This window comes from Elgaria multicarinata, chromosome 3 (genome assembly GCF_023053635.1).
Source record: "Elgaria multicarinata webbii isolate HBS135686 ecotype San Diego chromosome 3, rElgMul1.1.pri, whole genome shotgun sequence".
Lineage (NCBI taxonomy): Eukaryota > Metazoa > Chordata > Lepidosauria > Squamata > Anguidae > Elgaria > Elgaria multicarinata.
The window spans coordinates 76,481,247-76,508,301 of NC_086173.1; the positions used below are offsets into that span (position 1 = coordinate 76,481,247).

At 39.3% G+C, this 27,055-nt stretch overlaps 1 protein-coding gene across 2 annotated transcripts in view; it reads left to right on the plus strand.

Annotated features, from left to right (window-relative positions):
* The window catches only part of DPYSL3 (dihydropyrimidinase like 3), a 65,520-nt gene that overhangs the window by 27,896 nt on the left and 10,569 nt on the right, over positions 1–27,055 (plus strand). For both annotated transcript variants that reach the window (XM_063120626.1, XM_063120627.1), the window contains exons 2-7: positions 11,334–11,422; positions 17,187–17,371; positions 19,641–19,805; positions 19,934–19,995; positions 21,554–21,634; positions 22,814–22,882. In XM_063120626.1, coding sequence (XP_062976696.1) covers positions 11,334–11,422; positions 17,187–17,371; positions 19,641–19,805; positions 19,934–19,995; positions 21,554–21,634; positions 22,814–22,882 — 651 coding nt within the window. The remainder of the gene's footprint in view (positions 1–11,333; positions 11,423–17,186; positions 17,372–19,640; positions 19,806–19,933; positions 19,996–21,553; positions 21,635–22,813; positions 22,883–27,055) is intronic.

Sequence of the window (27,055 nt, forward strand, 5' to 3'; positions counted from 1 at the left end):
CACACACACACACACACACTCACACAGAGGGAAAAAGAAGCTTGGCAGATATATTGTCTTTTAAGTCTACTTGCTTAGAGGGCAAATAATTTCCCAAAAGGATTTAGATATTGTTGGGATTTACAAAAAAACATATTTTTGGTTGAATAGTTACTTTGGTTTGTCATTTTTTGGATTTAAAACATTCTTATATCACTGATGCTCATTAATTCATTTTCTGGTGTATGGGGCATATTTTCCTATTTGTGACCTTAAATAAGGGAATTAACCTTAACCAAAGATGTTGGCTTGTTTTTTCTCCTTGCAAGAAATAGCATTTTTCTAGAACTGCCATTGGGTCAGGCATTTTTCTTTTAAGGTGTGATGTACTGAGAATCCCAGTCCAGACACTTGGGACTAATTACGGGAAAGACTAGACATAGGCAACACCTTATTTCACACTCAGCTTTGTGAAGTACCAATTTGAACAATACTGAATTATTTGCCTTTAATGTCTCAAGATTAATCCATTGGAAACCAATCCTTTCAATATTTGAACCGGTTCTTATCTACTTAAAAACACACACACACAAAAAAAAAACCCTATGGAGCTTGGTGAGTATGTACCCAGTAAAATACTATGGAGCATCCATATAAAAGTGATGCATTTTTTTTCCTCCCTTGGTTCTATAAGGTGTGACCTACATTAGCTAAATCGTATGATACTGTTTTCTTTTGTGCTACTGCACCTGACTGCAGCAGTTTTGCTTCTCTGGGGCTCTGTGCAGAGTGGCCACACCTACCTTGGTGTTAAGCATATCCAGTGCTTTCTTTGAAACAGCGGAAAGTCTAGCTGCACCAGGGGGCTTGGTCACCTGCCCTAATGTCTAGATTTCATACTCTGGCCTCATCTGGCACTATGCGTACTGCTCTGTGGTGTCCTTTGCTTTTGAACAACAAGAACAAGAGCAGATGAGGAATTAGTTTTTGCAGTTTAATTGTGGTTTATTTATTGGTGCTTTTTAATGGCTTTATGTGTTAACATGGTCAACTGCCAGTATTGGGGTAGAAGTACTGTAAATAAATAAATAAATAAATAAATAAATATGTTCTTTCTGAGAAGATGATGCTATGATTTTTAGATTTTCTTTAGCATTCTCAGCAGTGCTCTATCTTGAATTTTGTCCTTTAAAAAAGCAGCTTGTGTTTTTTTTTCTAACCATGCACGCAAATATTGCTATTCCACTAGTAGTGTTAATAATTGGCAGTTACGTACCTATATGGTGACTGTGGACTACAATAATAGCAAAGTTGCACTGTTGTGGGAGTATTTCATACTCAGTACTCAAGATGTAATTTCCCCGTGGACGAGACACTTCTAAAGGGAGGTGTGTGTCCCCCTGCAATTTGTAGGGCGTGCCCCTTGATTTCATTTTACATTTCATAATGCAACCAGAAGTACTTTACAAGTGGGGAAAGATATAATGCGCCTCCTGACTTATATGCCCATAGCACTGATTACCAGTGTGGACAATGCAGGCTGTGCACACTCCCAATTTTTTTTCTCATTTGGCAGGTTAACTGTCGGGAGATTGCAGTACTGTGGGAAAACACCTGAGACCCAGAAAAATCCACTCTAATGTATAAGATCAGTGATCAGCTGTGTCACTCTTCTTATCATAGATGGTAATAAATCCGACTGCTAGTAGAGGATCTTGGTATAAAAAAATAACAGTATGTTTGCCTGGTTGTATGTGTGGGGCTTTTGCCTAAAGGCAAGCATAACTCTTTCTGAGTTATCATTATAGATAAGGCAAAATCTTGCAGAATTATGCCGTTACTTACTGGTATCTCAGATGCAATCACACACACCTCCAAGCCTGTGCAAATGTTCATCTTGTGTATTGTTGAAAAAACTCAATCTGGTGCTTGTGAGCAGCAGCTGTACTATATATGCATGGCTATTTTCAGTGTATTCTGTGGATGCTGCCATTTTGAATTTGGCTACATATGCATAGAATGGCTACTCTACCTAAGTACATGTAAGAAGGAAGACAGAGGTGAGCTGAATAGAAGAAGAAGGTACAAATAATATATTAGTGCTAAGCATGAGCATTGTGTTTGAGCCTGTGACTGTGATGATAGCAAGATAGTTGAAGATTTGACTGGAAAAACTCCAGTGCATTTACGTTAAGATCTATGAGACAAATAAGATGAAGAATACATAAACAATGTGTATGTAGCATGCTCAGAAGAGTCTCTTTAGGAACTAAATTACAAGAACAATCCATGCAATTTTAAAAATAAGAATTAAAAAAAATCTTGCCAATAGTCTAGGCAGTTGCTGGATATGTTGCCTGGAGCAAATTCAGTCACTTCAGTTCTGGAGCATTTTGCTTCTCCTTCTGCTTAATGGGTTAGTAGAAGGTTGTCATCTCCATTTTGGCAGAGAAGTGGAGGCCTTAAAGTAAAGTTACTTTTCCAAATACATCTGCATCAGCTATGTGCTTTTGCTTTTACACCAGTCTTATTCTCATCTTGGTGTACACTAGGCATCTCCTGTCTTCACAATATATTCCTGTGTATAAATATGGGGGGTATATATGCATTATACATGCTCAACTGAGAAGTCCAATGGAAAGGCACTCATGAGTTCAGGTTTCCAACAGCAATCAGACCACCAGGATAACACATGATAGATACCTGAGCCATCTAGTGGATTATGTACAAAAGCATTTACTTGCCCTTCAGTTCCCAGGGATGGTGGTATTTGGACTGTTGTCTTCATAAGAAGAGGGGACACAACAGTACAGTCCTCTACAAGAGTGAGTTGCAGTTGCTGTCATTACAATACCTTTGTAATGTTTCTTTCAGTAAGAGGAATGACATTTAAAACTCTGGTCTGCTTCCAAGCAACGTTCTTTGTGGATTTTTAAATATGGAAAGTACTATCTCTCTGACTCAAGCTAGCCTGTTCCTTTTCTGATCTAAATCTTGAAGCACATGTCCATTTATTTCAGAACATCAGGTTTCCTGTGCTGCAGAGAAGTGGGAATTGAGTACAGACAGGAAAATATGTGAGCGTTATCCAAATTGAAAGAAAAGCAATAAGTGATGGTGTACAAGAAAGTGTAATTTAAAACACGCATCCCAGAGCAGATTACATATGGTTGCAAGGCAGTGTCCCATCCATCTAAGTCACAGGGTCAAACCTGCTTAAGTTCCACATTGTGTGTATTGAGACCATTCTCTTTGCATGGTGTGGAGTGACTATGTGAAATTGGGTGTGTGTGTGTGTGTGTGTGTGTGTGTGTGTGTGTGTGTGTTATACTAATCTAACATACTTTATTGGCTGATTATCTGATACTTTGAAGCATGAATGTACTTCTGGGAGTCAAACCTATGCTGAAGGATGCATGAAAACATAATGTGGAAGACAACATGCACAAACTGTGGAGCTGTTCCAGACATTTTGCTTCATCTGTTATCCAAAACTATTATCCAAAAGATGTAGTTCATCTGTTTTCCATAGATCTTTCGATATGAAGTCCTGAGAATCCACCAAAATCTTTCAAAACTAAAATGAGAAATGAACTTGAGATCAGTCTGGAAAAAATGCAGAAAAAATGTTCTTATAACTTTGGACTCTTCATTTTAGAAACGCATTCCCACTCACCTTGCCCTTTCCATTGTTGAACCCCAATTTTATACCTTATAAGGTTCATAACATGGAAGTTCTGTTGCTTGAGTCATACAAACAAATCTTAATTGCTTTTTAATTGGCTGTCTGAAGAATGTATCTTCCTGCATTGAGCAGGAGGTTGGACTTAGATGATCTATAAGATTCTTTCCACATACCTGTTGATACTATGGTTCATTTCAGAGGAAAGGGAGGTGTTGCATTGAGGAACCAATAAGTGCAGTGGGATCAATACTTAATGGCTTGGCCTAAGGACAAGACTCCTGAAATTACAGACATGTCATTGCTCTTAGCATATATTTCAGGAAATAAGCAGAAAATAATATTAATTGGAAACTTGATTTAAATCACTGATTTAAAATTGGCCCTTCGTCTTGATTTTAAATCAACAATTTTAGTTCAAACCACCTTGCTCCAAGCCACTGTTCTAGTCAGAAGCATTTTCTTGATGTGTGCTGCGAATTTTAAATCAGTGTTTTAAATCAAGTTTAAATTTTTCTGATTCATTAGTGTACATACTAATTGGTGCTGTAACAGTTAAAACATCTCTCTTTGCAACTAAACGCCATTATACTACCTAGGGACATAATCCAAAACCTTTGCTCATGTAGTCCACATGCCATTTGCACAAAAGAATTTATATTTGCTTGGAGACAGGAAAGTCACTGTTTGGTGCTCTCTGTACATATTTATTTATTTATTACATTTCTATACCGCCCAATAGCCGGAGCTCTCTGGGCGGTTCACAAAAATTAAAACCATTCAAAGTATAAAACAGCAGTATAAAACCATAATATAAAATACAATATAAAAGCTCAACCAGATAAAAACAGCAGCAATGCGAAATTATAAATTTAAAACACCAAGTTAATATTTATTTATAGACTGTTAAAATGCTGGGAGAATAAAAAGGTCTTCACCTGGCATCTAAAAGCATATAATGTAGGTGCCAAGCGAACCTCCTTAGGGAGCTCATTCCACAGCCGGGGTGCCACAGCAGAGAAAGGACACAAGGCAAGATCATATGAAAGGACACAAGACAAGATCATTTACTTGAAAATTAACGACCCAGAAATTTCCAGAAACTAAGGTTGGTGGTTTCTGGATAGAACAAGAGTTTTTCCAGGATGTGGAAAATGGAAAATGTTCCTTGGTTGACATCAAAATATTCATAGCTTACTTAAACAATGATAACTATAATATGTGTCAAACCTGTAATACTTATACTTGAAAGTTGCCTCTTTTCACCCTTTTTACTTTTACGTAAAAGATCAGGCTTTAAAAACTCGCTCTTCAATTATGTGTGTACAACTCAGATTTAATCGTAAACTAAGGTTATTTTGGGGGGATTTAGAAATATAACTGAAGTATTTTCAAAAATTAATTTGTATTAATGTTACCTGATTTGGAGAATAATAGTGGTGCATTTTTCCTAGCAGGTTTTAATAGACACCAGCTGTCACCTTGGGGCCAATTCGCACATATACGAACAGGGCTTCCTTCCCAGATCTATGCAGACTTATTTGTGTGGATTGAATGTTTGCTTGATTAACTGTTCTTGTGAATCTGCCACAACAAAGACAAATAGGTACTCATACAGTTCAGCAGACTCATGGCAGCGATTCATATTTGTGGCGAACCATGAAGGGCTGACAAACTATATTTCACTTCTGTACATTCAGTCTGAACTGAAAGAAACCTGTGTATTAGCATTCCTTGTGTTTCCTTTTTTCATAAAGTCAGTGGGCGATATCCGGTTGGGGCCTACTGCAATAACCAGCCCTGACAGCCCCAGTTCACAAGTGGCTCCTACCACTTGTGCAATGTGATCCTGTGCTTCTGGAGACGAGCCTCGAAACAAGCGGAAATGTTCCTTTCTAGAAGTGGCAATGCCCCCGCTTTCTAGAAACAAGCATTTTGGGTTATTTCGGGGCTTGTCCCCTGGAAGTGTAATATCACGTCATTCAAACGATAGGGGCTACTTGTAAACTGGGGCCAGCAGGGCTGGCCACCCACAGTAGGCCGCAATTGGATATTGCCCAGTGTTTTTAAGGATTTTGCAGGGGAAGGGGGTTATGGATGTATTTTCTAAAAATCAAACCATCTGTCTTCCTGATTTTGATCCTGCAGTCAGGCAGCACTGATATCTCTTCCTGTTGAAACTTACAGTGATAACCAAGTTAGTCTGCTGATATGACATAATTTGTTATCCTTGAAGGTGTTGTCTGTTTTTTCATTATATAGTAAGAAAAGTGACTTGTAGGATAATCTTTGTGTGAGAATTGACAAGTAGCAAGGTTTCTATAACAATAGAACGGCATCTCCATTTTGCGGAGGTATTCAGAGGAGGTAACAGAGAAGTCCTGGGATTTGTGCCAGGATCCCAAAAGAGAACCTAAGAACTTGGATTCTTAATGCTTTTGTTGTGACTCCATGAACATGATTTCCCTCCATCATCTGCACCTTGCAGATAAAATTTCTCTCAGGCCAACAGTGGCTAATGATGCAACCTAACTCTGGGATTGGCAGGAAGAAGTGATTGGGTGTGGGGAAGCACAAATGAGCTTTGGCAGGATGAACAGTGTGTTTATTGTAATAGCCTGGGAGCTCTTGGTAAGCATGCAAAAGCCCTTGCATTAGTCAGGCCCATTTCCTGATAAGTGCTTCAGTTTCCTCTTTAGTTCCTCTTACATTTGAATGCATCCAGAACCTTCTGTGCCAAAACAGACATGATGTCATTAAATGTGCTACCCTTTTTCTGCCTCCCAGCTAATGGCTGGGAGCTGGTGCTGACCTTCCTCTTTCTTATTCAGACGGTGAGTGTGTCTGGCACCAGGGCCAGGCACCAATGAATGATTATAAATGCAAGACTTCTAAATTGGGACTACTTATTCATGTTCTGGTGCATACTATGCAGATGAAACCACTGGGGTCATTAGCAACAATGAGCACACAGCAATCTTTATATCAGTAGCAAAGGGAACATTAAAAAAAATCCTGCACATTTTGTTAACAATGTTAACAACATTAGCTGCAATAAAGCTTCTAAATGCAGTTTACATATTTTTCTTCTTTCTTTGTTTTGGGTTTTATTTCAGATATATTATCAGTTACTTCTATTTTTGAAATCTTGAAAAGAGAAGAGTGTACTTCAAGCACAAGTAACTTGCATCCAGCAGAAAGCGAGGGCAGGGTGCCAATATGAGAGAGGAGCACACAGACCTTCCCCTAATGTCCTAATGTTCAGTTGCTGGATGCGGAAGGAGAAAGTGGGGGCTCTGTTATGTCCTATTAGGAGTTTCCCTGTGTGGGTGCTTTCTGCAGTGCAAGTATTTTCCCATGATCACATTTTCCCATGATCCTATAAAATCTAGGAGAGACGATTTTATAAAACCCAGGATTACAGAACCAGCATTCAAAAAAGCAACAAGACTTTATGAAGTCTCATGAATGTTCACTATTTCTCATAATTTTTAATTCTGTGCCATAAGATAATTTTTTGTTCACACTTGATAAATTTTGCTTGCAAAATGCTTTGCTGAAATCCAAATTTAATACATTTTCTCCTTTAGTATAACCAAGATACCTGTTTCGCAATTCTTGCTTATCTTGTTTTCTTGCTAGTCTGTATCTAAAATTGAAACTTTTTAGATTTGGTTAAGAACTTGTTTGCTTACAATTGGGGTTTATTTAGCGTCAAGGAAATCACAAGATTTTCACTAACTTTACATCTAAAGAGAGTACATCTTTCTATAAAAAATGTACCTATTGATCTTTTCTTAAGGTAAACTGAGCAGAAGATTGAAGTGTTACATATGAGTGAGAAAGGAGGTATTTGTTTGATAACACTGGGTGTGGGTGTGTGGGTATTTCATCTGATTGGAGCACGAGAATTACGAACTGAAGCTGATGCTTATTTGTAATTTTGCTTCCTTAGTCTTGAAACAATAAGTTGGCCTTGTCTTAGGAGTAGATGTTATGAGGGCAGAGATGGCTGGGAATTCCCTTGTAATACCAACTACTCTTGAAGTTTTAGGGAAAGTGGCAATCCTAAACTACTACTGTATTTAAATTGCAACTCCTTTTAATGCTTGTTAACTGTGATGTTTAGACAGTACTGAAAAACTACCATGGAACCCATAGGTTAGGTTGGTGTATGTGTGGGTTTACAACTATTTCTGCAACCTAGAACTAGGGGTGGGTGGGAGTGAGAGTGAGAGTGGGAGTGGGAGTGGGAGAAAGAGAGAGAGAGAGAGAGATGCATTCACATTAAAAGTTCTAGTCTTACACAACAAACTACCAACAATGATCAAAGTTGTTTCTTCTCTGAAGTATAATGAGCCTGCATGTATCAAAACATACATAGCATTTATTTGATTTTACAAATTATGATAACACAGTGACTTGCCTTTGAGTGTCTATAAGACTGTTTTTTGCCTGATGTCTCCTAATGCCTGTTAAGATATTCATATGATATCTTGCTTTGGGCAAAGTAAGCTTGATCTAGGTTAAGGGCTGGGCCTTCTCTATTGTGGCATCTAATTTGTAGAATATCATCCCAGGTACAGACAGTTTAAGCCTGACACAGCAGGCATTTCAAAAGAAAATGAAGGGCAACTTTGGAGACTGTTGGATAGAAGCTGACTTTAGATATTTTGGGTTTAACTGCTTTGAAATATTTTTTATGGATGGCATTGTGTGCAATATATATATATATATATATGTGTGTGTGTGTGTGTGTGTGTGTGTGTGTGTTCTTGTTTTAAAGTTGAGTCCAGCCAGCTACACCCTCTTTCAGGATATTCCATTTTATTCCCCCTCCATCCCATTTTCCCACCTATTTCGGCTCACCCCAGACACAGTAGTTTATGGCTACTGAGCATGCTCAGTCTAAATTGGGCTGTTTGGGGGGCAGGAGGTACCCCTTTGTGTTTTTTTTGTCTGCTTCTGCAAACCGGAGGGAGAGGGGCTTTGAACATGCTGATATCTCCCTCTCTTTTCTCAGCAGCCCCATTTTGACTACAAAGCTGTCATAACTCAGCACTTGAGTTCACTATTACTATAGATGATAGAAGCTTAATATGGTTGCAAATTAGAGGTATTATGGTGATTTTTCCTTGGCTCACTCCAAGTGAAAAAGGAAATGGAAACAAATTTAGTTTTTCTGTAACTTATAGGTTCAGAATTACCTTGTATGATGCAAATAGCTAAAACAGAACAATCATTCAGCGTTCCTAGAAGACTTTAGGAAGCTTATTTTTACAGTTAACCTAAACTGACCTTTCTACAACATAAACACATTGGCCTTTATCCAAAATTCTTAAGGCTTCAAAGTACACATAGAGCTCCTTGTAAGGAGGGACTGTTCCATTCACTTTAGTGTTGGAATATGTACAGAGCATTGCATAATATCAAAGTGAATGAGGAATGCTTGGCTTGCACAGAGTTGTGTGGGCACATTAGAACTTCCCTGTACATCCTGGAGTCTGTGGATTGGAGTTATTTAAATTTCCTCCTTCTATGGCAAAGTAAGACATCAAAAAGGAGTCAAGAAATGCGAAGACCTTGGGAACAAACTGGGGGGGGGATGTGTGGGGGGGGATCAGGGTTTTCTTAGGGATTTTTGTAATATTTGGGGGGAAATTGGTTTTTCCCAAAAATTACCTGTTCTTTTTATCTGGGTTTTTATCCCAGGCATTCACATCTCTAGCTGAAGAGAAGAAAGGTAGTTGCAAAGTTAACATAATAATCAGTGTTTTGTAAATTTCCTTAAGGTTTTGAGAAAGGACATTTATAGTTAAATAGAGGAACAACTTTCATAAATAAGATTTCAAAATTTAAGAATATATTAAAGTCTCTATGTGTACGTTCTTGTGATACACTAGGTTAAATTCAACAGGATTTCCCCCTTGCAGCTAACTGTGACCCCCAGTCAGCTTTGGTGGGTCCCCCAACCCTCTTGGAGCAGCTTTGGGATGTGAAATGGGGGCTGCAGGGAAGAGACAAATCCATTACATCACTGGTTTCTGTACCACTTGTGATCTGCCAGGTTTGATAGAACCCTGTATATTCTGCTCTTAGTTACTTAAAGTGGTGTTCCCTCTTACAAGATTATATTCAACTCATGAAATAGTCTGAAAAAAGAGTTAGTAGTCCTCCAGGCATACATGTGCTACTTCTGTGCACACTAAACATTGTGCAGGGCTATTTACCATACTGGGAGGTGGGGGACTACTTTTTGGTTTGAAAAAAATTTAAAGGAAATTTATTACTCTGCAGATTTATATGCTTGTGGACTTGCAATGCAATACTATGGATGGCTACTCAGAAGTAAGTCGCTGGCGTTCAATAGGGCTTACTCTGAGCTGAGTGCATATTGGGTGGCAGTCTTATATGCTTTCCTAACTGTTACAGCTTTATGTTATTTGTGTACTTATGCTTTGTCCTGTCTGAATTAATAAATTGATGGGAAGGCTAAGTATGTTTTAAATATCTGACCGAAGAATTTGAGCTAATGCAGAAGTCAGAAGGGACTTTTTTTTACTATTAAATTGGATATACTTGGCCTGGGCCTTCAAATTGGTGTGATGTACATATAAAGTGTGGGGTTTGTGCTTGTAGAAAACTGCCATAGTTTGACATCCGGGTACCAATCAACACTTCCTGGAGTCTTTGGGAGCTACTTGCCCTGTAGGTATTGTTCTGTTTGTGGCCCACTGCTCTGAATTATGCTGGTTGGTCTGTGGCATAAGTCTTCAACCATTTCAGACCTGGGACCCATCTTTAACCCAAATATGCCTTTGGGGAACCACTTCTTCATTTTTTACTATACTGCTGCTTTTGCAACCCACCTTAGATCATGCTGTGACCCAGTAGTGAGTCTTGAACCACCAGTTGAAGACCAATGGTCTATGGGAACCTGATACATCCTTCCTTTAATCCAAAGGCCAGCCTAATTATTTGGTCCCTTCCAATGCAGCTTCTTTGAAGTTGAGTCAGGTTTTAAAATCCAGTGTTCACAAAATATCTTCCAAACTGAATACTACTAGAAAACAACTCACAGGAATTTTCAACAGGAATACTACTCTACTCAATGCCAGGAGTGGGCAACTTGTGACCCTCCAGATGATTTGCCCTACAGCTACCATGATCTCTCACATTGGCTATGCTGGCTAGGACTGATGTGAGTTGTAGGCCAGAACATCTGGACAGCCACAGATTGCCCATCCTTGCTTTATGCTATCTGCAGTTTGTAAAGAATTAATTCATACTTCTCAGATTTCAGGTTCTCCTGTCTTTATTGCTGCTGCAAAAGCTCTTGCAGCAAAGTGGGGGGGGGAAGGGTCCAATGGCTGGAATTCCTAGGGGGATGGTTAAGGACAGCAGTCATTGATTATTTTTTTGTCCTCTGCTACATACCATTTATCCTCCCAGTTTGGGCTGGGCACTATAATCCAAAGTCCCGGCCCTCTTAATAACTTAAAAAAAAAAAAGCTTGAAACTGAATAAACCTTTGGCCTGATTCTACACAGCTCGTTGTTTTGGCTCTGAATTACTCCATCCATTCCCACTGTGGACCCACTGCATTATAGAAAAGGAGACACAAACCTTTGCATAACTTCTGTCAGTCATAATTCTTTGTTTCCCTTCACAGAGTGATCGTCTTCTTATTAAAGGAGGGAGGATAGTCAATGATGATCAGTCACTCTATGCTGACATTTACATGGAAGATGGTCTTATAAAGTAGGTATACAATGCCTGTAGCCTGTTATCTGTTTTGTTAGCGGTCTAAACATATTCATCCCTTGAAAAGAGAAATGGAATTACAAGAGTTCTCCTATACCAGTTTATCTTGGGGTTTTATCCTGTTCATTTCAAAAAGTCTATGACAGGGGTAGGGAGCCTCAAGCCCAGGAGCCAAAGCTGGCCCTCCAGGTGCCTCAAATGGTTATGCTCCCTTCCCCAACCACTGATCATTTGGTGTTTCCCAGCTTTTGCTCAGGTTCTTCCCTATCCTAAAAGTTTGAAATGTTTGTTCTAAAGGTTAGTTAGAGAGTAATCCTATGGCCCCTAGACAGCGTGGGGGGGGGGGCATAGGTTTTTTTCCAGATTCCTGTGTCAGAGGTTGGAGACAGTGTTCTGACATTGGACTCAGGAGTCCTACTTCCTCACCCCTTCCCCTTCACAGCACCAACTGCCTCTATGAGCTTGCAAATGTGAGCCTGGGGAGGACGGGAAAGAGACAGTTCTGTGGGCAGGGAGAGGAAGAGACCGGGGCAGCCAGCTTATGAAGAATCCTCCAGCCACCTCAGCCTCCTTCCCTCCCGCTCTGCAGAGCCCCAGCTAAATAGGAAAATCACCCATCAAGTGAAAGTGCAGTGTGGGAGGAGTGCAGAGGTGAAGATCACCTCCCTATTCCTCCTACCCTGCATAGGATGCCTGTCAGCCTTCAAGTTCGGAGGCTGACTGGCATCCAGATAAGATTGTGCCCTTACTTGTGTTTATATTTATATTTAAACTACAATATGCTGGGGTGGTTTTTTTCTCAATCTTGCCCCTATTGCCTTTGGTCCTGCCCACCACTGGAATGTGGCCCTTGAGAGATTTTCCAAAATGGGATTTGGCCCTCAAGCTGAAGGAGATTTCCCACCCCTGGTCTAGCTTGTTTCATTTACAGGATATACTCTTAATGTCAGTGCATTTAAACGGTCACAGTATTGAGAGATCCTTTACTGTAGAGAAGAGAGGGCAACTGTAATTTATGTTTGGTTTCTGGCTTTCCTGCTGCATCGTAAAAGTGACTGCTACGTTTATTATTGCTTAAGAGGGTAAACGATTTCTTTAAAGAAGCTGTGACTTTAAGATTCTGGGGAAATTTTAAGCAAAAGTTGCAATGCCTTGTGTTTTATCTGGCTTCTGGTTGTGTTTATGAAGTCACAGTAATGACTCTGGTGGTTAAAGGCTGAAATTGTTCCGATGTGTAAATACATGCAATTAGGGTGAAATCCCAGTGCAATGGGGTTAAATTGTGGGGTATTTTATAGCCACATCTCAAATGTTCTTTGACTTGAAAATATAAATGCAAATGTCTAGGCTTTCCTTTAGGAAATGTTTTTAAAAGCAGCAAAAGGGAAATCCAATAATATTTTAAAGAAGGGAATTTTCCAAGTTTCAAAGCTTGAGGGGAAAAAGAAATGTATTAAGTGTTGGTTTGTAACCACAAAAGACATTTGGAAAGTAGTACCATCTGCAGGATATTCAGAATTTACAAATAGATTTTCAAACATTGTGACCTTGTTGATACTGGGATGAAGAGCTGTATTTAAAGCCTTCTTCCATAGTATCCCAGAAAGATAAAGCCTATGACGAAGCAGCTGTTTCAAAATGAAGAAAATTTTGGTATAAGCCACAGTTTAGTGAATGCAAACTTGGGAATTACTTCATTTAGGACTGCACATAGCATTGTACATGTTTCTCAAGTACATGAGGTTGTATGTGTGCTGTTTTTACAAGATACCCTGCCATTCAGGTACTCTGGCTTAGAGAAGTGACTGATAGTGGAATACATTTCTGAAAACACTTCTTAATACACTCATTGTCAGCATATATGGCAGGGAATGGTGCTTAGATTCAGAGGGACCTATAGAAGAATGTTTGGGCCATATACAGTACTTAATTTTAAATACTTATTCTTTCCCCCTTTTTTGTTGCATAGAACAGGATGCTCAATGCAACTTCCAATCAATGCAATTTTTAAAAACAAAATTGAAAGCAAACAAAAAAAGCCAACAGATGAGAAGAAAATAAACTTACAAAAAGCATAAGCCTGCTGGAATAAAATAGTCTTTGCCTGGCATTTAAATACCACCAGAGAAGGCCAACCAAGCCTTGTGGGCAAGGAATTCCAGATTCCACTGGAGATTCTCTTCTGCATAAACATTAACTACACTTCTGGTGATGGGACATAGAACATGGCTTTGCCTGAGTGAGTGTGTGGGCAGGAAGACATGGTCCTTTATGTATTCTGATCCCAAACAGTATGGCCAGCGCTTTGAAGTGGGCTTGGCAGTGGACTGAGATAATCAGTGTGGAATGATCTGAAAAACAGCCCCAGTCAGTGCTCTAGCTGCAGTATTTTGTACCAGCTGGAGTATCAGAACACTCATTAAAATGTGTAATGAGTCCAGCCTTGAGGTAACTAGAATTTAGATTTGATGGGACTCTGAACCTCTGCATGGGTGAAGGATCTTTTAAGTCTAATGGATCCAGGTGGATTCCTCAATGCTCTAGGGGATTTTCCTGGCATAAGAGTTGCTGACCCTGTTGAAGCCTGGTTGACCTGTGGAATGGAGAGATTACCCAGAGAGTTGAAGTGATTGCTCATAAGTGCTCTCTATTGTTGCACAGATGTCAGGCTCTGGGTTTTCTGAGGTCAGTGAAGTGCTTAGGTAGACAGCTGGAGTGTCGGTAGAGAAAAACGTGGATCGAATCTGCCAAACATGGGCAACAATCCATTTTAAGGCCTGTTTCATGGCAATGATGGCAACAAAGAAATCATACTTTTCTGCCACCATTGTGTCAACACAGTATGATCAGGTGGAATTGTTTTGAATTGTAAAGGGTCTGATATATTTTGAATTGTAAAGGGTCTGTTATATTTTGGACCAAAGTAGTGATAGGGAGTTCTCAGAAACCCACTGTCAAGATCTCTATCAGTTCTGGAGGCTATGCAACAGTAGAGGGCATTTCCCCCATCTCTCTGCTTACAAAGGTCATAACCAAATGTCGTGATGACACCATGGGGGCCACAACAGCCCTGGTTCACAACTCAAAGGACCTACGTCTGTCTACCACCTGGGCTGAATCTACTTTCTCAAGACTTGGGGAACGTGTGTCACTTTGACCATGAAACTTTCCACCTCACAGCCTTGCGGCCAATCCACCATTACCTTCTGTTGTCTTACAAGTGATAGTAGCTGGCTTGCAGGAGACCTCTTACAAGTCTTACCATGCAAAGTGAACTAGTTTTTCTCAGTTTATGCTTCATTGGGACCTGGACCTGAAGAGCTGGCCACTGTGCCTTTTTTTGTAGTGGGGTCATGTCATGTCCCTCCAGATGTTTTGGACTACAACTTGCATCACCACTCACCATTGGCTATGTTGGCTAGGGCTGTGGTAGAGCAAAACCTCTGGAGGACCAAACGTTGCCCACCCCTGTTCTTCAGTTTTTCCTCATTACAAATTGATGGTCATCTTTTAAAGATTTTCTGGTGGCGATTTTTGTATTTCACATGCCAGTTCAAGATTCCACATTTTTTTTTCTCATCCTACTGTTAAACATCTCCTTTGAAGTCTCTACATCTTGCACCATGTCTGACCTGTCTGTTCCTGAATTTTATCAGTAGCCCTCGGTGGGCTGACCTCAAAGCCATTTGAACCACTGGCATTGTGTTCCCTCTGCCATGTTAAAATATGTATTTCTTGTTGCAGTCATATCTCTGTGGCAAGCTAGTGAGATCTGTGTGCTAAGGGCAGCCTCTCCATACCTTGTCCTCCATAGCGACAAAACGATCTTGTGAATAGATATGGCTTTTCTCCCCAGGATGGTCTAGATTTTCATCTTAACCAAGATATCATCTTGCCAACTTTCTACTCTAACCCTGCTTTACTGCTTGAAGTATCTCTTCATCTCTTAGATGTATTCTGTGCCATTATCTTTTATCTTGATCACATGCAACTCTACAAAAGACAGAGACTGTTCATATGTTATGATGGCCTGTGCTAAGTTTTACTTATTTCCTCACAGAGATTTGCCAGGTGGGATGGCGACTCTTCTCACCAAAAGCTCAGCCTACAACATTCCATATGTGTAAATCCACAGGTCACCATTTAAAGAATTTAAGCAACCTCTTCTTAAATATGCAAGTTAATGTTAAGGGGGATTTATTGCAGAGACCTTCTAAAACTCAGAGTGAACATATTACCCCATTTTGATGATATTCCTGTATTTGACAAAGTTCTTCTGTTCAGGAAAATAGAAAATGGAAGCAGGAAGGTATCTTTCTAATACTGCTCCAGCACAATAAATGTGCTGTAGTTAAAAATGGTGCCCTGAGTGCTATGTCCAAATGCATAGTGAACTCTTTGTCAACTCCCAGGGAAATGCCTTTGTTTGCTTGAGAGATCTTTTTGAAGTGAGTGGAATTGTAAAACTCTGGCAAAAGTATGGGACACAGTTCAGCAGCTGTGTCATTATATTTGGGAGTTTTCATTCTTTGCAACAAGTATTAAGTTTTAGACCTTAAGGACTTGCTGATTGCTTAAGTGTATGGAGACAGGGTGCTATTGCACATTTTTGAAAGATTTTCTTTGCCTCCTATCGCTTCCTAATAAAAGATGTTCATTTATTTTTAAGCTCTGATATTTTTTTAAAAAAAACACCTGAATTTTGAAGTCAAAATTCACATGTAGTGCTTTCAGTTGAGAATGATGCACAATAATTTAAATTGGTGCATTTTTTGTTAATGAACAAAATTCAGCGAAACCTAATCATTTTAGATTAGAAAAAAACGATGATAAGAGGAACTTGCTGGACCTTATAAATCTTGAGTGGTGTGGCTGAAGAGATATTGTACTTGTGCTTTTATAATCCTAGAACTCAGCTCGATCCAATGCAGTTAATTTTGTGGTATGTTCCAAACAGATAAAAAGGGAATGCTTCTATATCATGTTATATGATATATATATTATATATATATATCATATAACAAACTTTGGAGTTCACTGCCATAAGATTTTGTTGAAGGCCACTAGCTTTTAGAGGGTTTAGAAGCTTTTAGAGGGAATGGAGAGACTGTGATTCAAATCTCTGTTCAGGTGTGGAGCTGACTGGCTGTCCATTCTTCCTCTCTCTCTCTCTCTTCCATCCCTCCTTCTCAGGATTAAGGGAATAAAATAAAATGGGAACACTAAACTCCTTGGAGGTATGATGCGATATAAATGTCATAAAGAAGGATTATACTAATTCATGAAGGAAGGGTCTGTGAACAGCTGCTAGCCATGGTAGCTGTGCTAAATGAAACCTCCATGTTCAGAAGCAGAAATCTTCTGAATATTAAATACTAGGGTTAAGCTGGAGATGACCATTGGCTTTATGTTCTGCTTAAAAGCTTTCAAAGGCAACTAGCAAGCTGCTGTTGGAAAGAGTATTGCTTCACATATCCTGAACTTTCTACAGCAATATTATTTCTGTGTAGGAAATTGGTTGTGTGCAGTGATACTGCATAGTCTTTTTCACTGTTGCTTTTCCTTTTGACATGGAAAGCCACTTTGTAGTTGTTGGGCAGACCTAGGTTTCCATACTTGGGTCTTTACCAAATATGTGGTTCTGGCATTATTGTAAGAACGTATTGAGTTCAGATATTTGGCTTCTAAATACATCGCTTATTAATGGGGATCCTCTAAAATGCACTCATAGTGTCTGACTATTTTGTTACTATTTAATCAGGCAAATTGGGGACAACTTGATAGTCCCTGGAGGAGTGAAGACCATAGAAGCCAATGGGAGGATGGTTATCCCTGGAGGAATTGATGTCCACACTCACTTGCAGATGCCATACAAGGGGATGACAGCAGTGGATGACTTCTTCCAAGGGACAAAAGCAGCCCTAGCAGGTGGAACAACTATGATCAGTAAGTGCAACCACCGTTGCTATTTGCAGCAGTTATAAATATTCTCTTTAATGTTTTCCTATTGGAGAACTTGTTTCTGGTGCATAATAAGGGGTTAGATATAATGGGCTAGGTATAATAAATATAATAGTGCTAGTATATTAGGATGAGCTTTCTATAGGTGGGATTTTCCTTGAGCGTACTTGAGGGCCCCTCAGGAGTTTTAAGAATTCCTACATCAGTTCATAGCAATCCATTTCTCTCATTTAAAAGACATGAAAACTGCATGTGTGTGATCATCATATGGAATGAACTGAACAAAGCATTATTTGTTTTGCATTTGTCTACATGGATCTGATTGGAAAATAAGAAGTTTGTAACTCTGTCAAACAACCTTAAGTAGAAGCCCAAGCTAGACGAAGTTTGTTTTGGAACGGACATGGAAAGCTCAGGAATTCTGGGGGAGTGGGGGGAACTTACTGAAGTGTGAAGATTTATGTAACCTTGGCTTAGCTTCATTAGTATAATATGTTAGAATGTTATTTAGCAAACTTGATTTTTGTGCTGAAAAGGTGAGGGTCATGTATACTTAGAAGTCAAGTTTTAAATCTTTGAGGAAAGTCTTACATGGCTCCAAATAAATTTTGCCCCCATGTCATGATTTAAACTCTTGTTCAAAGGCCTTTTGAATAATCTAACAAATAATAAATGTGCACACTATTGTGATTAAAAAAATAGGGCACCCTGCCCAAATGTGTCTCAGAAGAGGAACAAAGTGATCTCCCAGCATGCCTCAGAAGTATACAGAAAAATAAAAATGGAAGTGGAATTCTTGGCTCCTCTTTTGAGAGGATGCTTCCACAGACATGGTCTCGGTCACTGGTTGGTGCTGCTGCAGTTCTTACGGCTTACTGAGTCATGAATTTTTATGACAAGTGAATGCAGCTGGCTGAAAACTTTAGTTTTATTCCTGTTCCTCCTGGTTGAAAGAACTGCTGTGACTGCCGCAGTGTCTGTTACATGAAAGGACTGCAGTAGAAATTGAGGATTACATCAGGGGCAATAAAAACGTACATTAGGCTGCATCTTAGGATGATGCACATTCTTTTTTAATGTAGGGTAGTGAAGGATAGAGATGTTGGAACCTACTTCCAGCTCACTTCTCAGCTAAAGCCTGCTAAAAACACCTGGTGCAATGCCAGAAGCTATTAATCGGAAGCTCAGGGCCTTTGTTTTTTCATCTTCCTCCTTGTTGTTGGTGTTTATTCGTTCAGTCGTTTCCGACTCTTCCTCCTGGTATTTATTTATTTATTTATTACATTTTTATACCGCCCAATAGCCGAAGCTCTCTGGGCGGTTCACAAAAATTAAAACCATAATAAAACAACCAACATGTTAAAAGTACCAATACAAAATACTGTATAAAAAGCACAACCAGGATAAAACCACGCAGCAAAATTGATATAAGATTAAAATACAGAGTTAGAACAGTAATATTTAAATTTAAGTTAAAATTAAGTGTTAAAGTACTGAGAGAATAAAAAGGTCTTCAGCTGGCGACGAAAGGAATACAGTGTCGGCGCCAGGCGGACCTCTGGGGAGCTCATTCCACAACCGGGGTGCCACAGCGGAGAAAGTAATGCACTCTAGACGTATCTGAGAAATTGTAGGCAGTGAGATGTGTGATGCTGTCTTGGTTTGCTTGCTTTCTAGAAACTATCAATATGGTAGATGAAATATATATATATATATGGTAGATGCTCTTGACTTGAAGTTGCCTATTTTTCATAGTTCTAAAATGTTCCTACTTCTGAAGTCTCTTTTCTGCTTCTCCTCTCCCAAATTCTTTGCCATTAATTATCCTGTTGAAGATGGCATTTAAACATTCTTTCCTGATCTTTTGCACAATGTGGCCCATTGCAAAATGTGCACTGAAATAACGCTGCATCTATTCTTCAGACAGTGAAAGCGGTGCTCCAATGAAAGCTATTGAGCTGACTGAGATTAAGAGTTTAGTGAGCTGGTCTCTGTGGTACTTGTGCCATTTACTTTGAGCCAGATTGAAAGTATCTACATTGTGTTCTGTAGAAAGGTGAGCGACAGTATCTTCTATGGATGTATCCAAGAATAAGTAAAAATGTATGTATATATGAGGATTAATGGAGTTGGACGTGGCAGGGTAGTAGTCAGCTATTGAGCACATAGTTGTTCAGTGTGAAATGATCTCCTGACAGGAGGAAAGGGCATAAGTTCTTAATTCTCTACTATAGCTTGATGTCTTTTTTCACAGTTGACCATGTTGTACCAGAGCCAGAATCCAGCCTGATAGAAGCCTATGAGAAGTGGCGAGAGTGGGGTGATGGGAAGGCTTGCTGTGACTACTCCCTGCATGTGGACATCACCCAGTGGAATGACAGTGTCAAACAGGAAGTGCAGACACTCATCAAAGAAAAAGGTTTGTCAGTGACCCAGTTTCTACATTTACTGTGACTTAAAACATGTTACTGCTGGATGTATCACTTTTAGAATGAGATGATAAAGAGTATAAAATCTTATTTGCCGATTTCTTTCCTTATCTTTTAGGAGTGAACTCTTTCATGGTCTATATGGCCTATAAGGATTTGTACCAGATGTCAAATACAGAGGTAAGAATTATGATGTTCCCTTGTACTATGTGCATAGAGTATTAGCCTTTTCCCCCCTTTGTTGGGTTGAACATCCTATTAATATTACTAATTAATTTGACAGTATTTTGTTTCAGTGTGTTATTGTGAACGTCCTTGGTGGTCTCATGTGGGGCAGAAAGGCAGGACAGAAATTACCTTTCAAATAATTAAAAAGAGAGAACGCAGTAGGATGTAGTACTGGTGCAGCCATACTGGATGGAGGACAGATGTGTTGATGGCTCTCAGTGATTATAGTTCAGGGAACCTCCATGTTCAGAGGTGGTGTACCACTGAAGGCCTGAAGTTGGCGACAAACAGGAAGAAGACCATTGCTTCTATGTCCTACTCATAAATGTTTATGTGGCTCCTGCCTGGCTGCTGTTAGAAATAGAGGGCTGTACTAGTTGAACCTTTGGCCCTCTCCAGCAAGACAGCTCTTTTATTCATGCCCGTTTTATGTTGCCTAGTAATTACAACCACAAGATGATGTGATTTGATGTCCGTTTTAAACATTGGGGTGGAGCCCTGCTTATTTATCTTGTGCAGATCTGCCCATTACATGGTAAATAGTGGGGTGAAGCCTACATGGCAAATAGGTTGGGGCAACCCTTGAATGAAGGAGAGAGTAGATGTTAACAGAGGTCTGTAGAAAGTCTTGTTTAACAGAAAGCAGTGCACTAATAGCATTGAAACCCGCTGTACTGAATAAACTAAGGGAGAGGGAGAAGCTTTGGATAGGTAACTTATTGCTGCTAATATGGAAAAACCAACATACAACTCAGTAGAGTCTAATATGCCCCCATTATCTAAAGTTTGGTTTTCCCAATCCCAGAGCATTTACAGCCCCCAAGGTTAATTTATCATTCCATGAGCTCTGTTCAGAATCTGATGTTTATTGTGCACATTTCTAGCTCTCATGATTTCAGAGGTAAGCTTTAAAATACCACGGCAAATATTTCTGCCCTCAGTGACAAACAAATCACTTACCACCACAAGATGTTGCTTATTAGTGTTTTTATAATTTTGTAATTTTGTTTTACTATTTAAATATTTTTTGAATAGCTTAAAAAAAATTTAAGGAAGGGAACTTGATAAATACAGTAAGTAGATAAGGTGAACCTCAAAAAATCCATTCAAGAATTTGGAAACCTAGCTCCTTTTCCTGAAGTATCGGTTTTTTATTTAGCTGATAGGTGATTTTCAAGCTCAGCACTTTAAAAGCCTTATGCTAACAAAACATTATTTCTCTGCTGGTTCAAAACATTGCATTTATATACTATACACAAACAGATTTTTCAGCACCAATCCAAAACCACATTCTGTAGTAGATGGTACAAGTTCCCAGTGCAAACATGAGCCAATGCAGTTCCAGAAGAAATCCACAGGACCTGGATGTAACTATGTATCCCAAATCTTATCCTTGAAGTTTTCACTTTTGACAATTGATTCTGAGCTATAAGAAATCTTGTTTTGAGAATCAAGCACATAAAGCATCTGTCTTCTAATGCTGGCTTTCTTGTTGCATCCTCTTTTTCAGCTATATGAGATATTTAGTTTCTTGGGAGATCTTGGTGCAGTAGCTCAAGTTCATGCTGAAAATGGAGATATCATTGCACAGGTAATATTCTACCCTTTCTGTGACCAAAACACATGGTGTAAGCAAAAATAACGTAAGGTTAATATCCCATAGGAAGAGTGTCTTAGGCAGGGGTGGACAGAACACAGATCTCCAAATGTTTGGGACTTCAACTCCCATAAGCCCTTGCTAGTGTGGTCAATGATCAGGAATGCTGGGGGTCAAAATATCTGGAGATCTACTTTCTCCCCACCCCTTCCTTACACTTTACAGTTTGATCATGGAAGAGGTCTTAGCCAGCTGGGTCCTTAAAACCAAAGCCAGGAAGAAATTGTAAATATCTTGACAAGTTTAGCTGGAAATTCTCACCATTTAAGGATCACAGGTCTTGTCTCAACATAGGCTACCACATCACTTATGACTTCTAATTTATCAGTTGTGCTTACCAACAAACAAAAACTCTGGGACTTCTAGTTGTACACCGGGATGTACAAGCTTGGTCCTTCCTGGATGTTTCAGATATTAATAGCCTGTTTGAAATCTTGGTTTGAAATCTCCCACAATCCCATGAAGCTGATTGGAGGGAGATTCAGGATAGATAAAAGGAAGTACTTCTTCACACTATGCATAAACTATGGAACTCACTACCACAAGATATAGAGATGGCCACCAATTTGGATGGCTTTAAAGGGGGGTTGGATAAATTCCCGGAGGAGAAGGCTTTCAATGGCAACTAGTCCTGATGACCTAGAGGAACATGGGTGGTAGGGTGCTGTTGCAGCGTGTCCTGCTTGTGGGTCCCTGGTCAACAGCTGATTGGCCACAGTGTGACCAGACTGCTGGACTAGACCAGCATGGCTCTTTTTATGTTCTTGATTGTAGCACTCCAGTTAGATTGTTACATTCCATGAATGGTTTTGTAAATGCTTACTTATGCAAAACTTGTTTTTTTTTAAAAAAAAATAACTAGTTGATGGCCCTAGCTGCATAACATGTAGTAAATTCTGTAATTAAAGTTCCATCTTTATCCTGCATCTTATTTTCAGAATAACCCACTCACCATATTTCATTAACTGTTTCAAATGAAACTGTAATGGAAGGAAAGAAGGGGAAGAAAAGCAAGCGGAGGAGGAATCAGACTCAGATTTGTTCATTGTTGGCTTCATTAGAAAAGCTCTGACCTAATTCAAGTCTCAACTTCATTGTCTTTATATTCCTTAGGAGCAAGCTAGAATGCTGGAGATGGGAATAACTGGCCCAGAGGGCCATGTGCTGAGTAGGCCAGAAGAGGTAAGGTATCATTGATGAATTTCCAAATGCTTTTTGGAAAGTTTGTTGCAGCTGTACACTGTAGACATAGATTTTTCAACACACATCCAAAACTACACTCCATAGTAGATGGTGCAAGTTTCCACATTGCAGTTCTAAAAGAAGTTCACAGAGCCTGGGTACACTGTGTATCACATACTATTTTGGAAGCTTTCAGTTTTGACAGATGATTGAGTTATAAGAAGTCTGGTTTTGAGAAGCAAGCATTGAGAACTAGGTTAATTAAAAGCTCTCTCTGTTGGTGCATCTGCATGGTAAAAGTATCGTCTAGAAACCTGCCAGTTTCTAATCTCTGCTTAAGGTCTATAGTTCGTTAAAGTCAAGACATATACAGCACTTACAAGTGGGAATAAAGGATTTCCTAATCATAACTTGCTGTCCAGATGCCAATTGGATTGCATCTAATATCATCCAGGTTCATTCTTATTTGGCTTATTAATCCAAGCACCTTTTTATTAAGATTAATTTTAAACTACTGTTTTGCAGTAATGACTTTTTTTCTGATAGAGTAAATGTCCTTTACATCCCTCATAATACCATAGTCAGAACAGGCCATTTTGTTTCTGCAGCAGTAAAAGGAATTGAAATGACTATGTATAGCTAGCGGATAACTACTCTGTAGTAACAAGGAACAAAAATTGTTAAGAGTTATCATTTGGACACAATAATTTCATTACTGTAATTGTCCTTAAATAGGAAAGTCGCTGTGTGTTAACTCCTAGCATGCTTCTACTATGGTTTTGAAGGAAATTATGTTCCAATCACATTGGTTGGGTGTAAACACATTTTTTCTTCTTGCTATATTTGTATAGTTTGTTTTGAGGATTTAAAGGGAAAAAAGAGGAACTCTGAAACTTAAAAGTTGTTTCCTCAAACAACTGGTCCAAGTCTTTGTGGTGCTGCTGCTGCTGTTTAGGGTTGCTGGACTTCATGGATAATCTTGCTACTTGTGACTCATTCTTGTTTGTGGGGGGAATTATGTGTTAACTACACACATGGTTTCCTTAGTGCATATATTGATGGCATATGTGGTATAGGTTTTGGATCTCAGTCATAGCTGAACATTTACAACCATATGGAAAACATGCCATTTTGATTATCAAGACTGTTGCATGAAACATCCATCCATATTCTAGACTAGGGATCCCCAACCTTTTGGGGCTAGTGGGCACATTTGGAATTTTGAGAGCTTGTTATGGACACTCACACAAAATGGCTGCCAGGAAGGGAGCTTCCTTTTTAACAAAATGGCTGCCATGGAAGGCATGGGCAGTCACAAAACACCCATTTTCCAGGAGGCAAACTGGGGAGACTAAAAGAAAAATAACTTCCCCAGGAACCTAAGTATAAAGCAGAGGCAGACTCCCAAAATACCAAACTTTTCTGCTTCAACACCTCTTTCCCACAAGCCAGACTAATGAGCCTCAGAGACATGTTACATGATCAAGAAACTGAGCACAAGGAAGAAGGGACACCCAAATAAACAAACCAGCTAACACGTAAAACACACACACACACACACACTCAGCTTAGGGAAAACACCTGCCTCACAACTGCTGTATATGAGTGTATGTGTTTGTGCTTGAGAGGACGCATACACGTACACTGCAGCTGCAGCTTCCATTGTGTTTCCCCAGCTGGCTGATTTAAGTGAGTAATAAAATGCATATCTGGAATGGCTTTCTAAAGTTTCCTTTCTATTAAAGAATTGGCTGCTATATGACAGAATACTTAAATAGCTGTCTGTTTGATGTATTCATTTTGGTTTCTGTGCTGCCATTTAAAATATTCCCAAGGTGGTTCATAACAATAAAACAAGACAATGGATTGGATCCAGACTCTTCATTGTCCATCCCCCTGCAGCTCCCTGCTCATCCTTCGAATCCACTCCAGAGGATTGGGTGACCCTCTGAAGGAAATTTGATGGGTGCATTGGGGGAGAGGTGCTGCAAAGGAGGGGAGAGGACATGTAAGTCCCATTCTGCAAGTGTTCTGCTTCCAACCCAATAAGGAAAAATGCCACAACTAAGTTTTGCAGGCAGTTCCATTTTGATCCCTATGGGCAGCAAACTCTCTTTGAGAGATGTTCCCTGTGTCCTCATCTGGGAGATAGAGAAGAGCAGGTTGGAAATATTTCACTCTTAAATCTCTACTTGGAAGGAAATTTTTATTTCGTATTTTCTGATGTTTGTAAACATGCTCGTGCTAAATTTGCAGCATTCCAGCCTCACGTCACAATACGTTCAGCTTCCAAGATGTACGTGTAAATTACATCTATTGGGGTCCAGTTTAAAATGTTCCCATGCTAAATTGATGTTAAGGAAGTCAGCCTATGTATTTGCATTCACACTAATGTTTAAATTGTTTAAGAGGAGAAATTGTATAGGCAGCTGCTTGAGCCAGAATTAATAGAACTAACATTCTCTTGATCATTAAGTAGTTTATCTTTTCAAGACACTCGTATTTTTCCCTTTCCTCTTTAAAAATTAAGTATTCAAGCTGTTTTAGTCAACACTTGGCAGTCAGAAGGCTTTTGAGGATGATGTCAGGCTGAATAGTGGATGATGTAATGCTCCAAAGATATCTTACTTGATGAAATGTTGAAAGTTCTAACAGCAAGCAAGATATAAAAATTACTGGCCTCTGATGCCATGGGAGGCAAAAGTGGCCAACAGTATCATAGGAAGGGGGAGGAAAGCCCTCATAATTGGAACTGAAGTGTGTCCTAGACAAATAAGACACCCCCACCCTGACACAGTCGTAGTTAAGTTACAAAATAGATTAGGAGTGCATACTTTAAGCATTAAACTAACAAGAGTTTAGTTCAGAACTGGAGCTGAAAATTGAGGACATGTATGTCTGTGTCTTGCAGGGAGGTGTGTGTGAAAGAGAGAAAGGGAAGGAGGGATGTCCTATGGTTTGGGTGTGTTAATATAATAATAGTAATGATGATGATAATGATGAATTCTTCTAACAATAATAGCTTTTTTTAAAATTGAAAAGTAAACTTTACAACTATTATCTCAAAAAGGCACCTGTACAGAGGCTTGGGGAATAACCAAATTTATTTGCAGTTATAACAAAAAAAAGAAAAAGAAAGAAAGAAAGAAATGGGGAAAAACAACAAAAAACAATAAAACAAAGAAATCATCTATTCACAGTAATTGTTCAACGTGTCTATTTCAAATATATACATCGATATAAGCAGTCTATAAATATACATTCAGACATAATTGATGGCTGTAAGATAGATGTTCAAATGTAGCAAGAGCAGTAAGATTTTCAGACAATTGTATGGTAAATGTTTATCCTTCCAAGTTTGAAGTATGAGTGTCTTTGCAACTGTAAGGGCTCTCAAAGTCCACTTTTGCTTCTCTCTGTTAATCCCCACAACACAGAATATAATTTAAAAGCAACTAGTGCAGATTTTTCAAGAACAAAATTTAGACAAGCAATGACTTCCAAACAGAAAGAAGCTACTCTATGGCATGCCCACATCATATTCTCTAATCAGGTGATTGCACTGAAATACATGCACCAAGTGCTCAGTGGAATCAGAGCTGAACGTCAGGTTCTCTTTCTGATTTATAGCATTTGTTTAATGATTTGACATTTTGCTTTGGATTCTTAAAATTGTTGTGACTAATGCTATATTTGGTAGCTGATGTCTGTGTAACCAAGGGAATGAATGGCTTCCAATGGGGTAGGGCTCAGATGGTTTGACAGAGCCCCTAGAGATGTACACAACTGCTAAGAGGATTCTAAATAGCTAAACTATATAAAATTATCAATACTGCCACTTCCTTTCTGCTGCTTCCCCATGACCGCTCCTTGCCTAAGCAATCTCTCTCTTCAGTCTTCATCCTCTTTTCCCCCCAGTTAGATGCCTGGCTGCGGTATGGAACATGTTCTCTCTATCCAGCAATGACAGCTCTAATTCACCAAATTGCTCTCTAGCACATTCAGGGTTAATACATCAGCTTAGCTCAGGCATAATAGTTTTGCATAGCAGAATGTGTTGGCCTTCCCCTTTAAAGCCAAAAAGTTGCTGCTGTGCATGATGTGTTGGGTTTTGTATTACAAAAGGCATGAATGACTGAACATTAGGCATGCAGGGGTCTATGGAAAGAGATG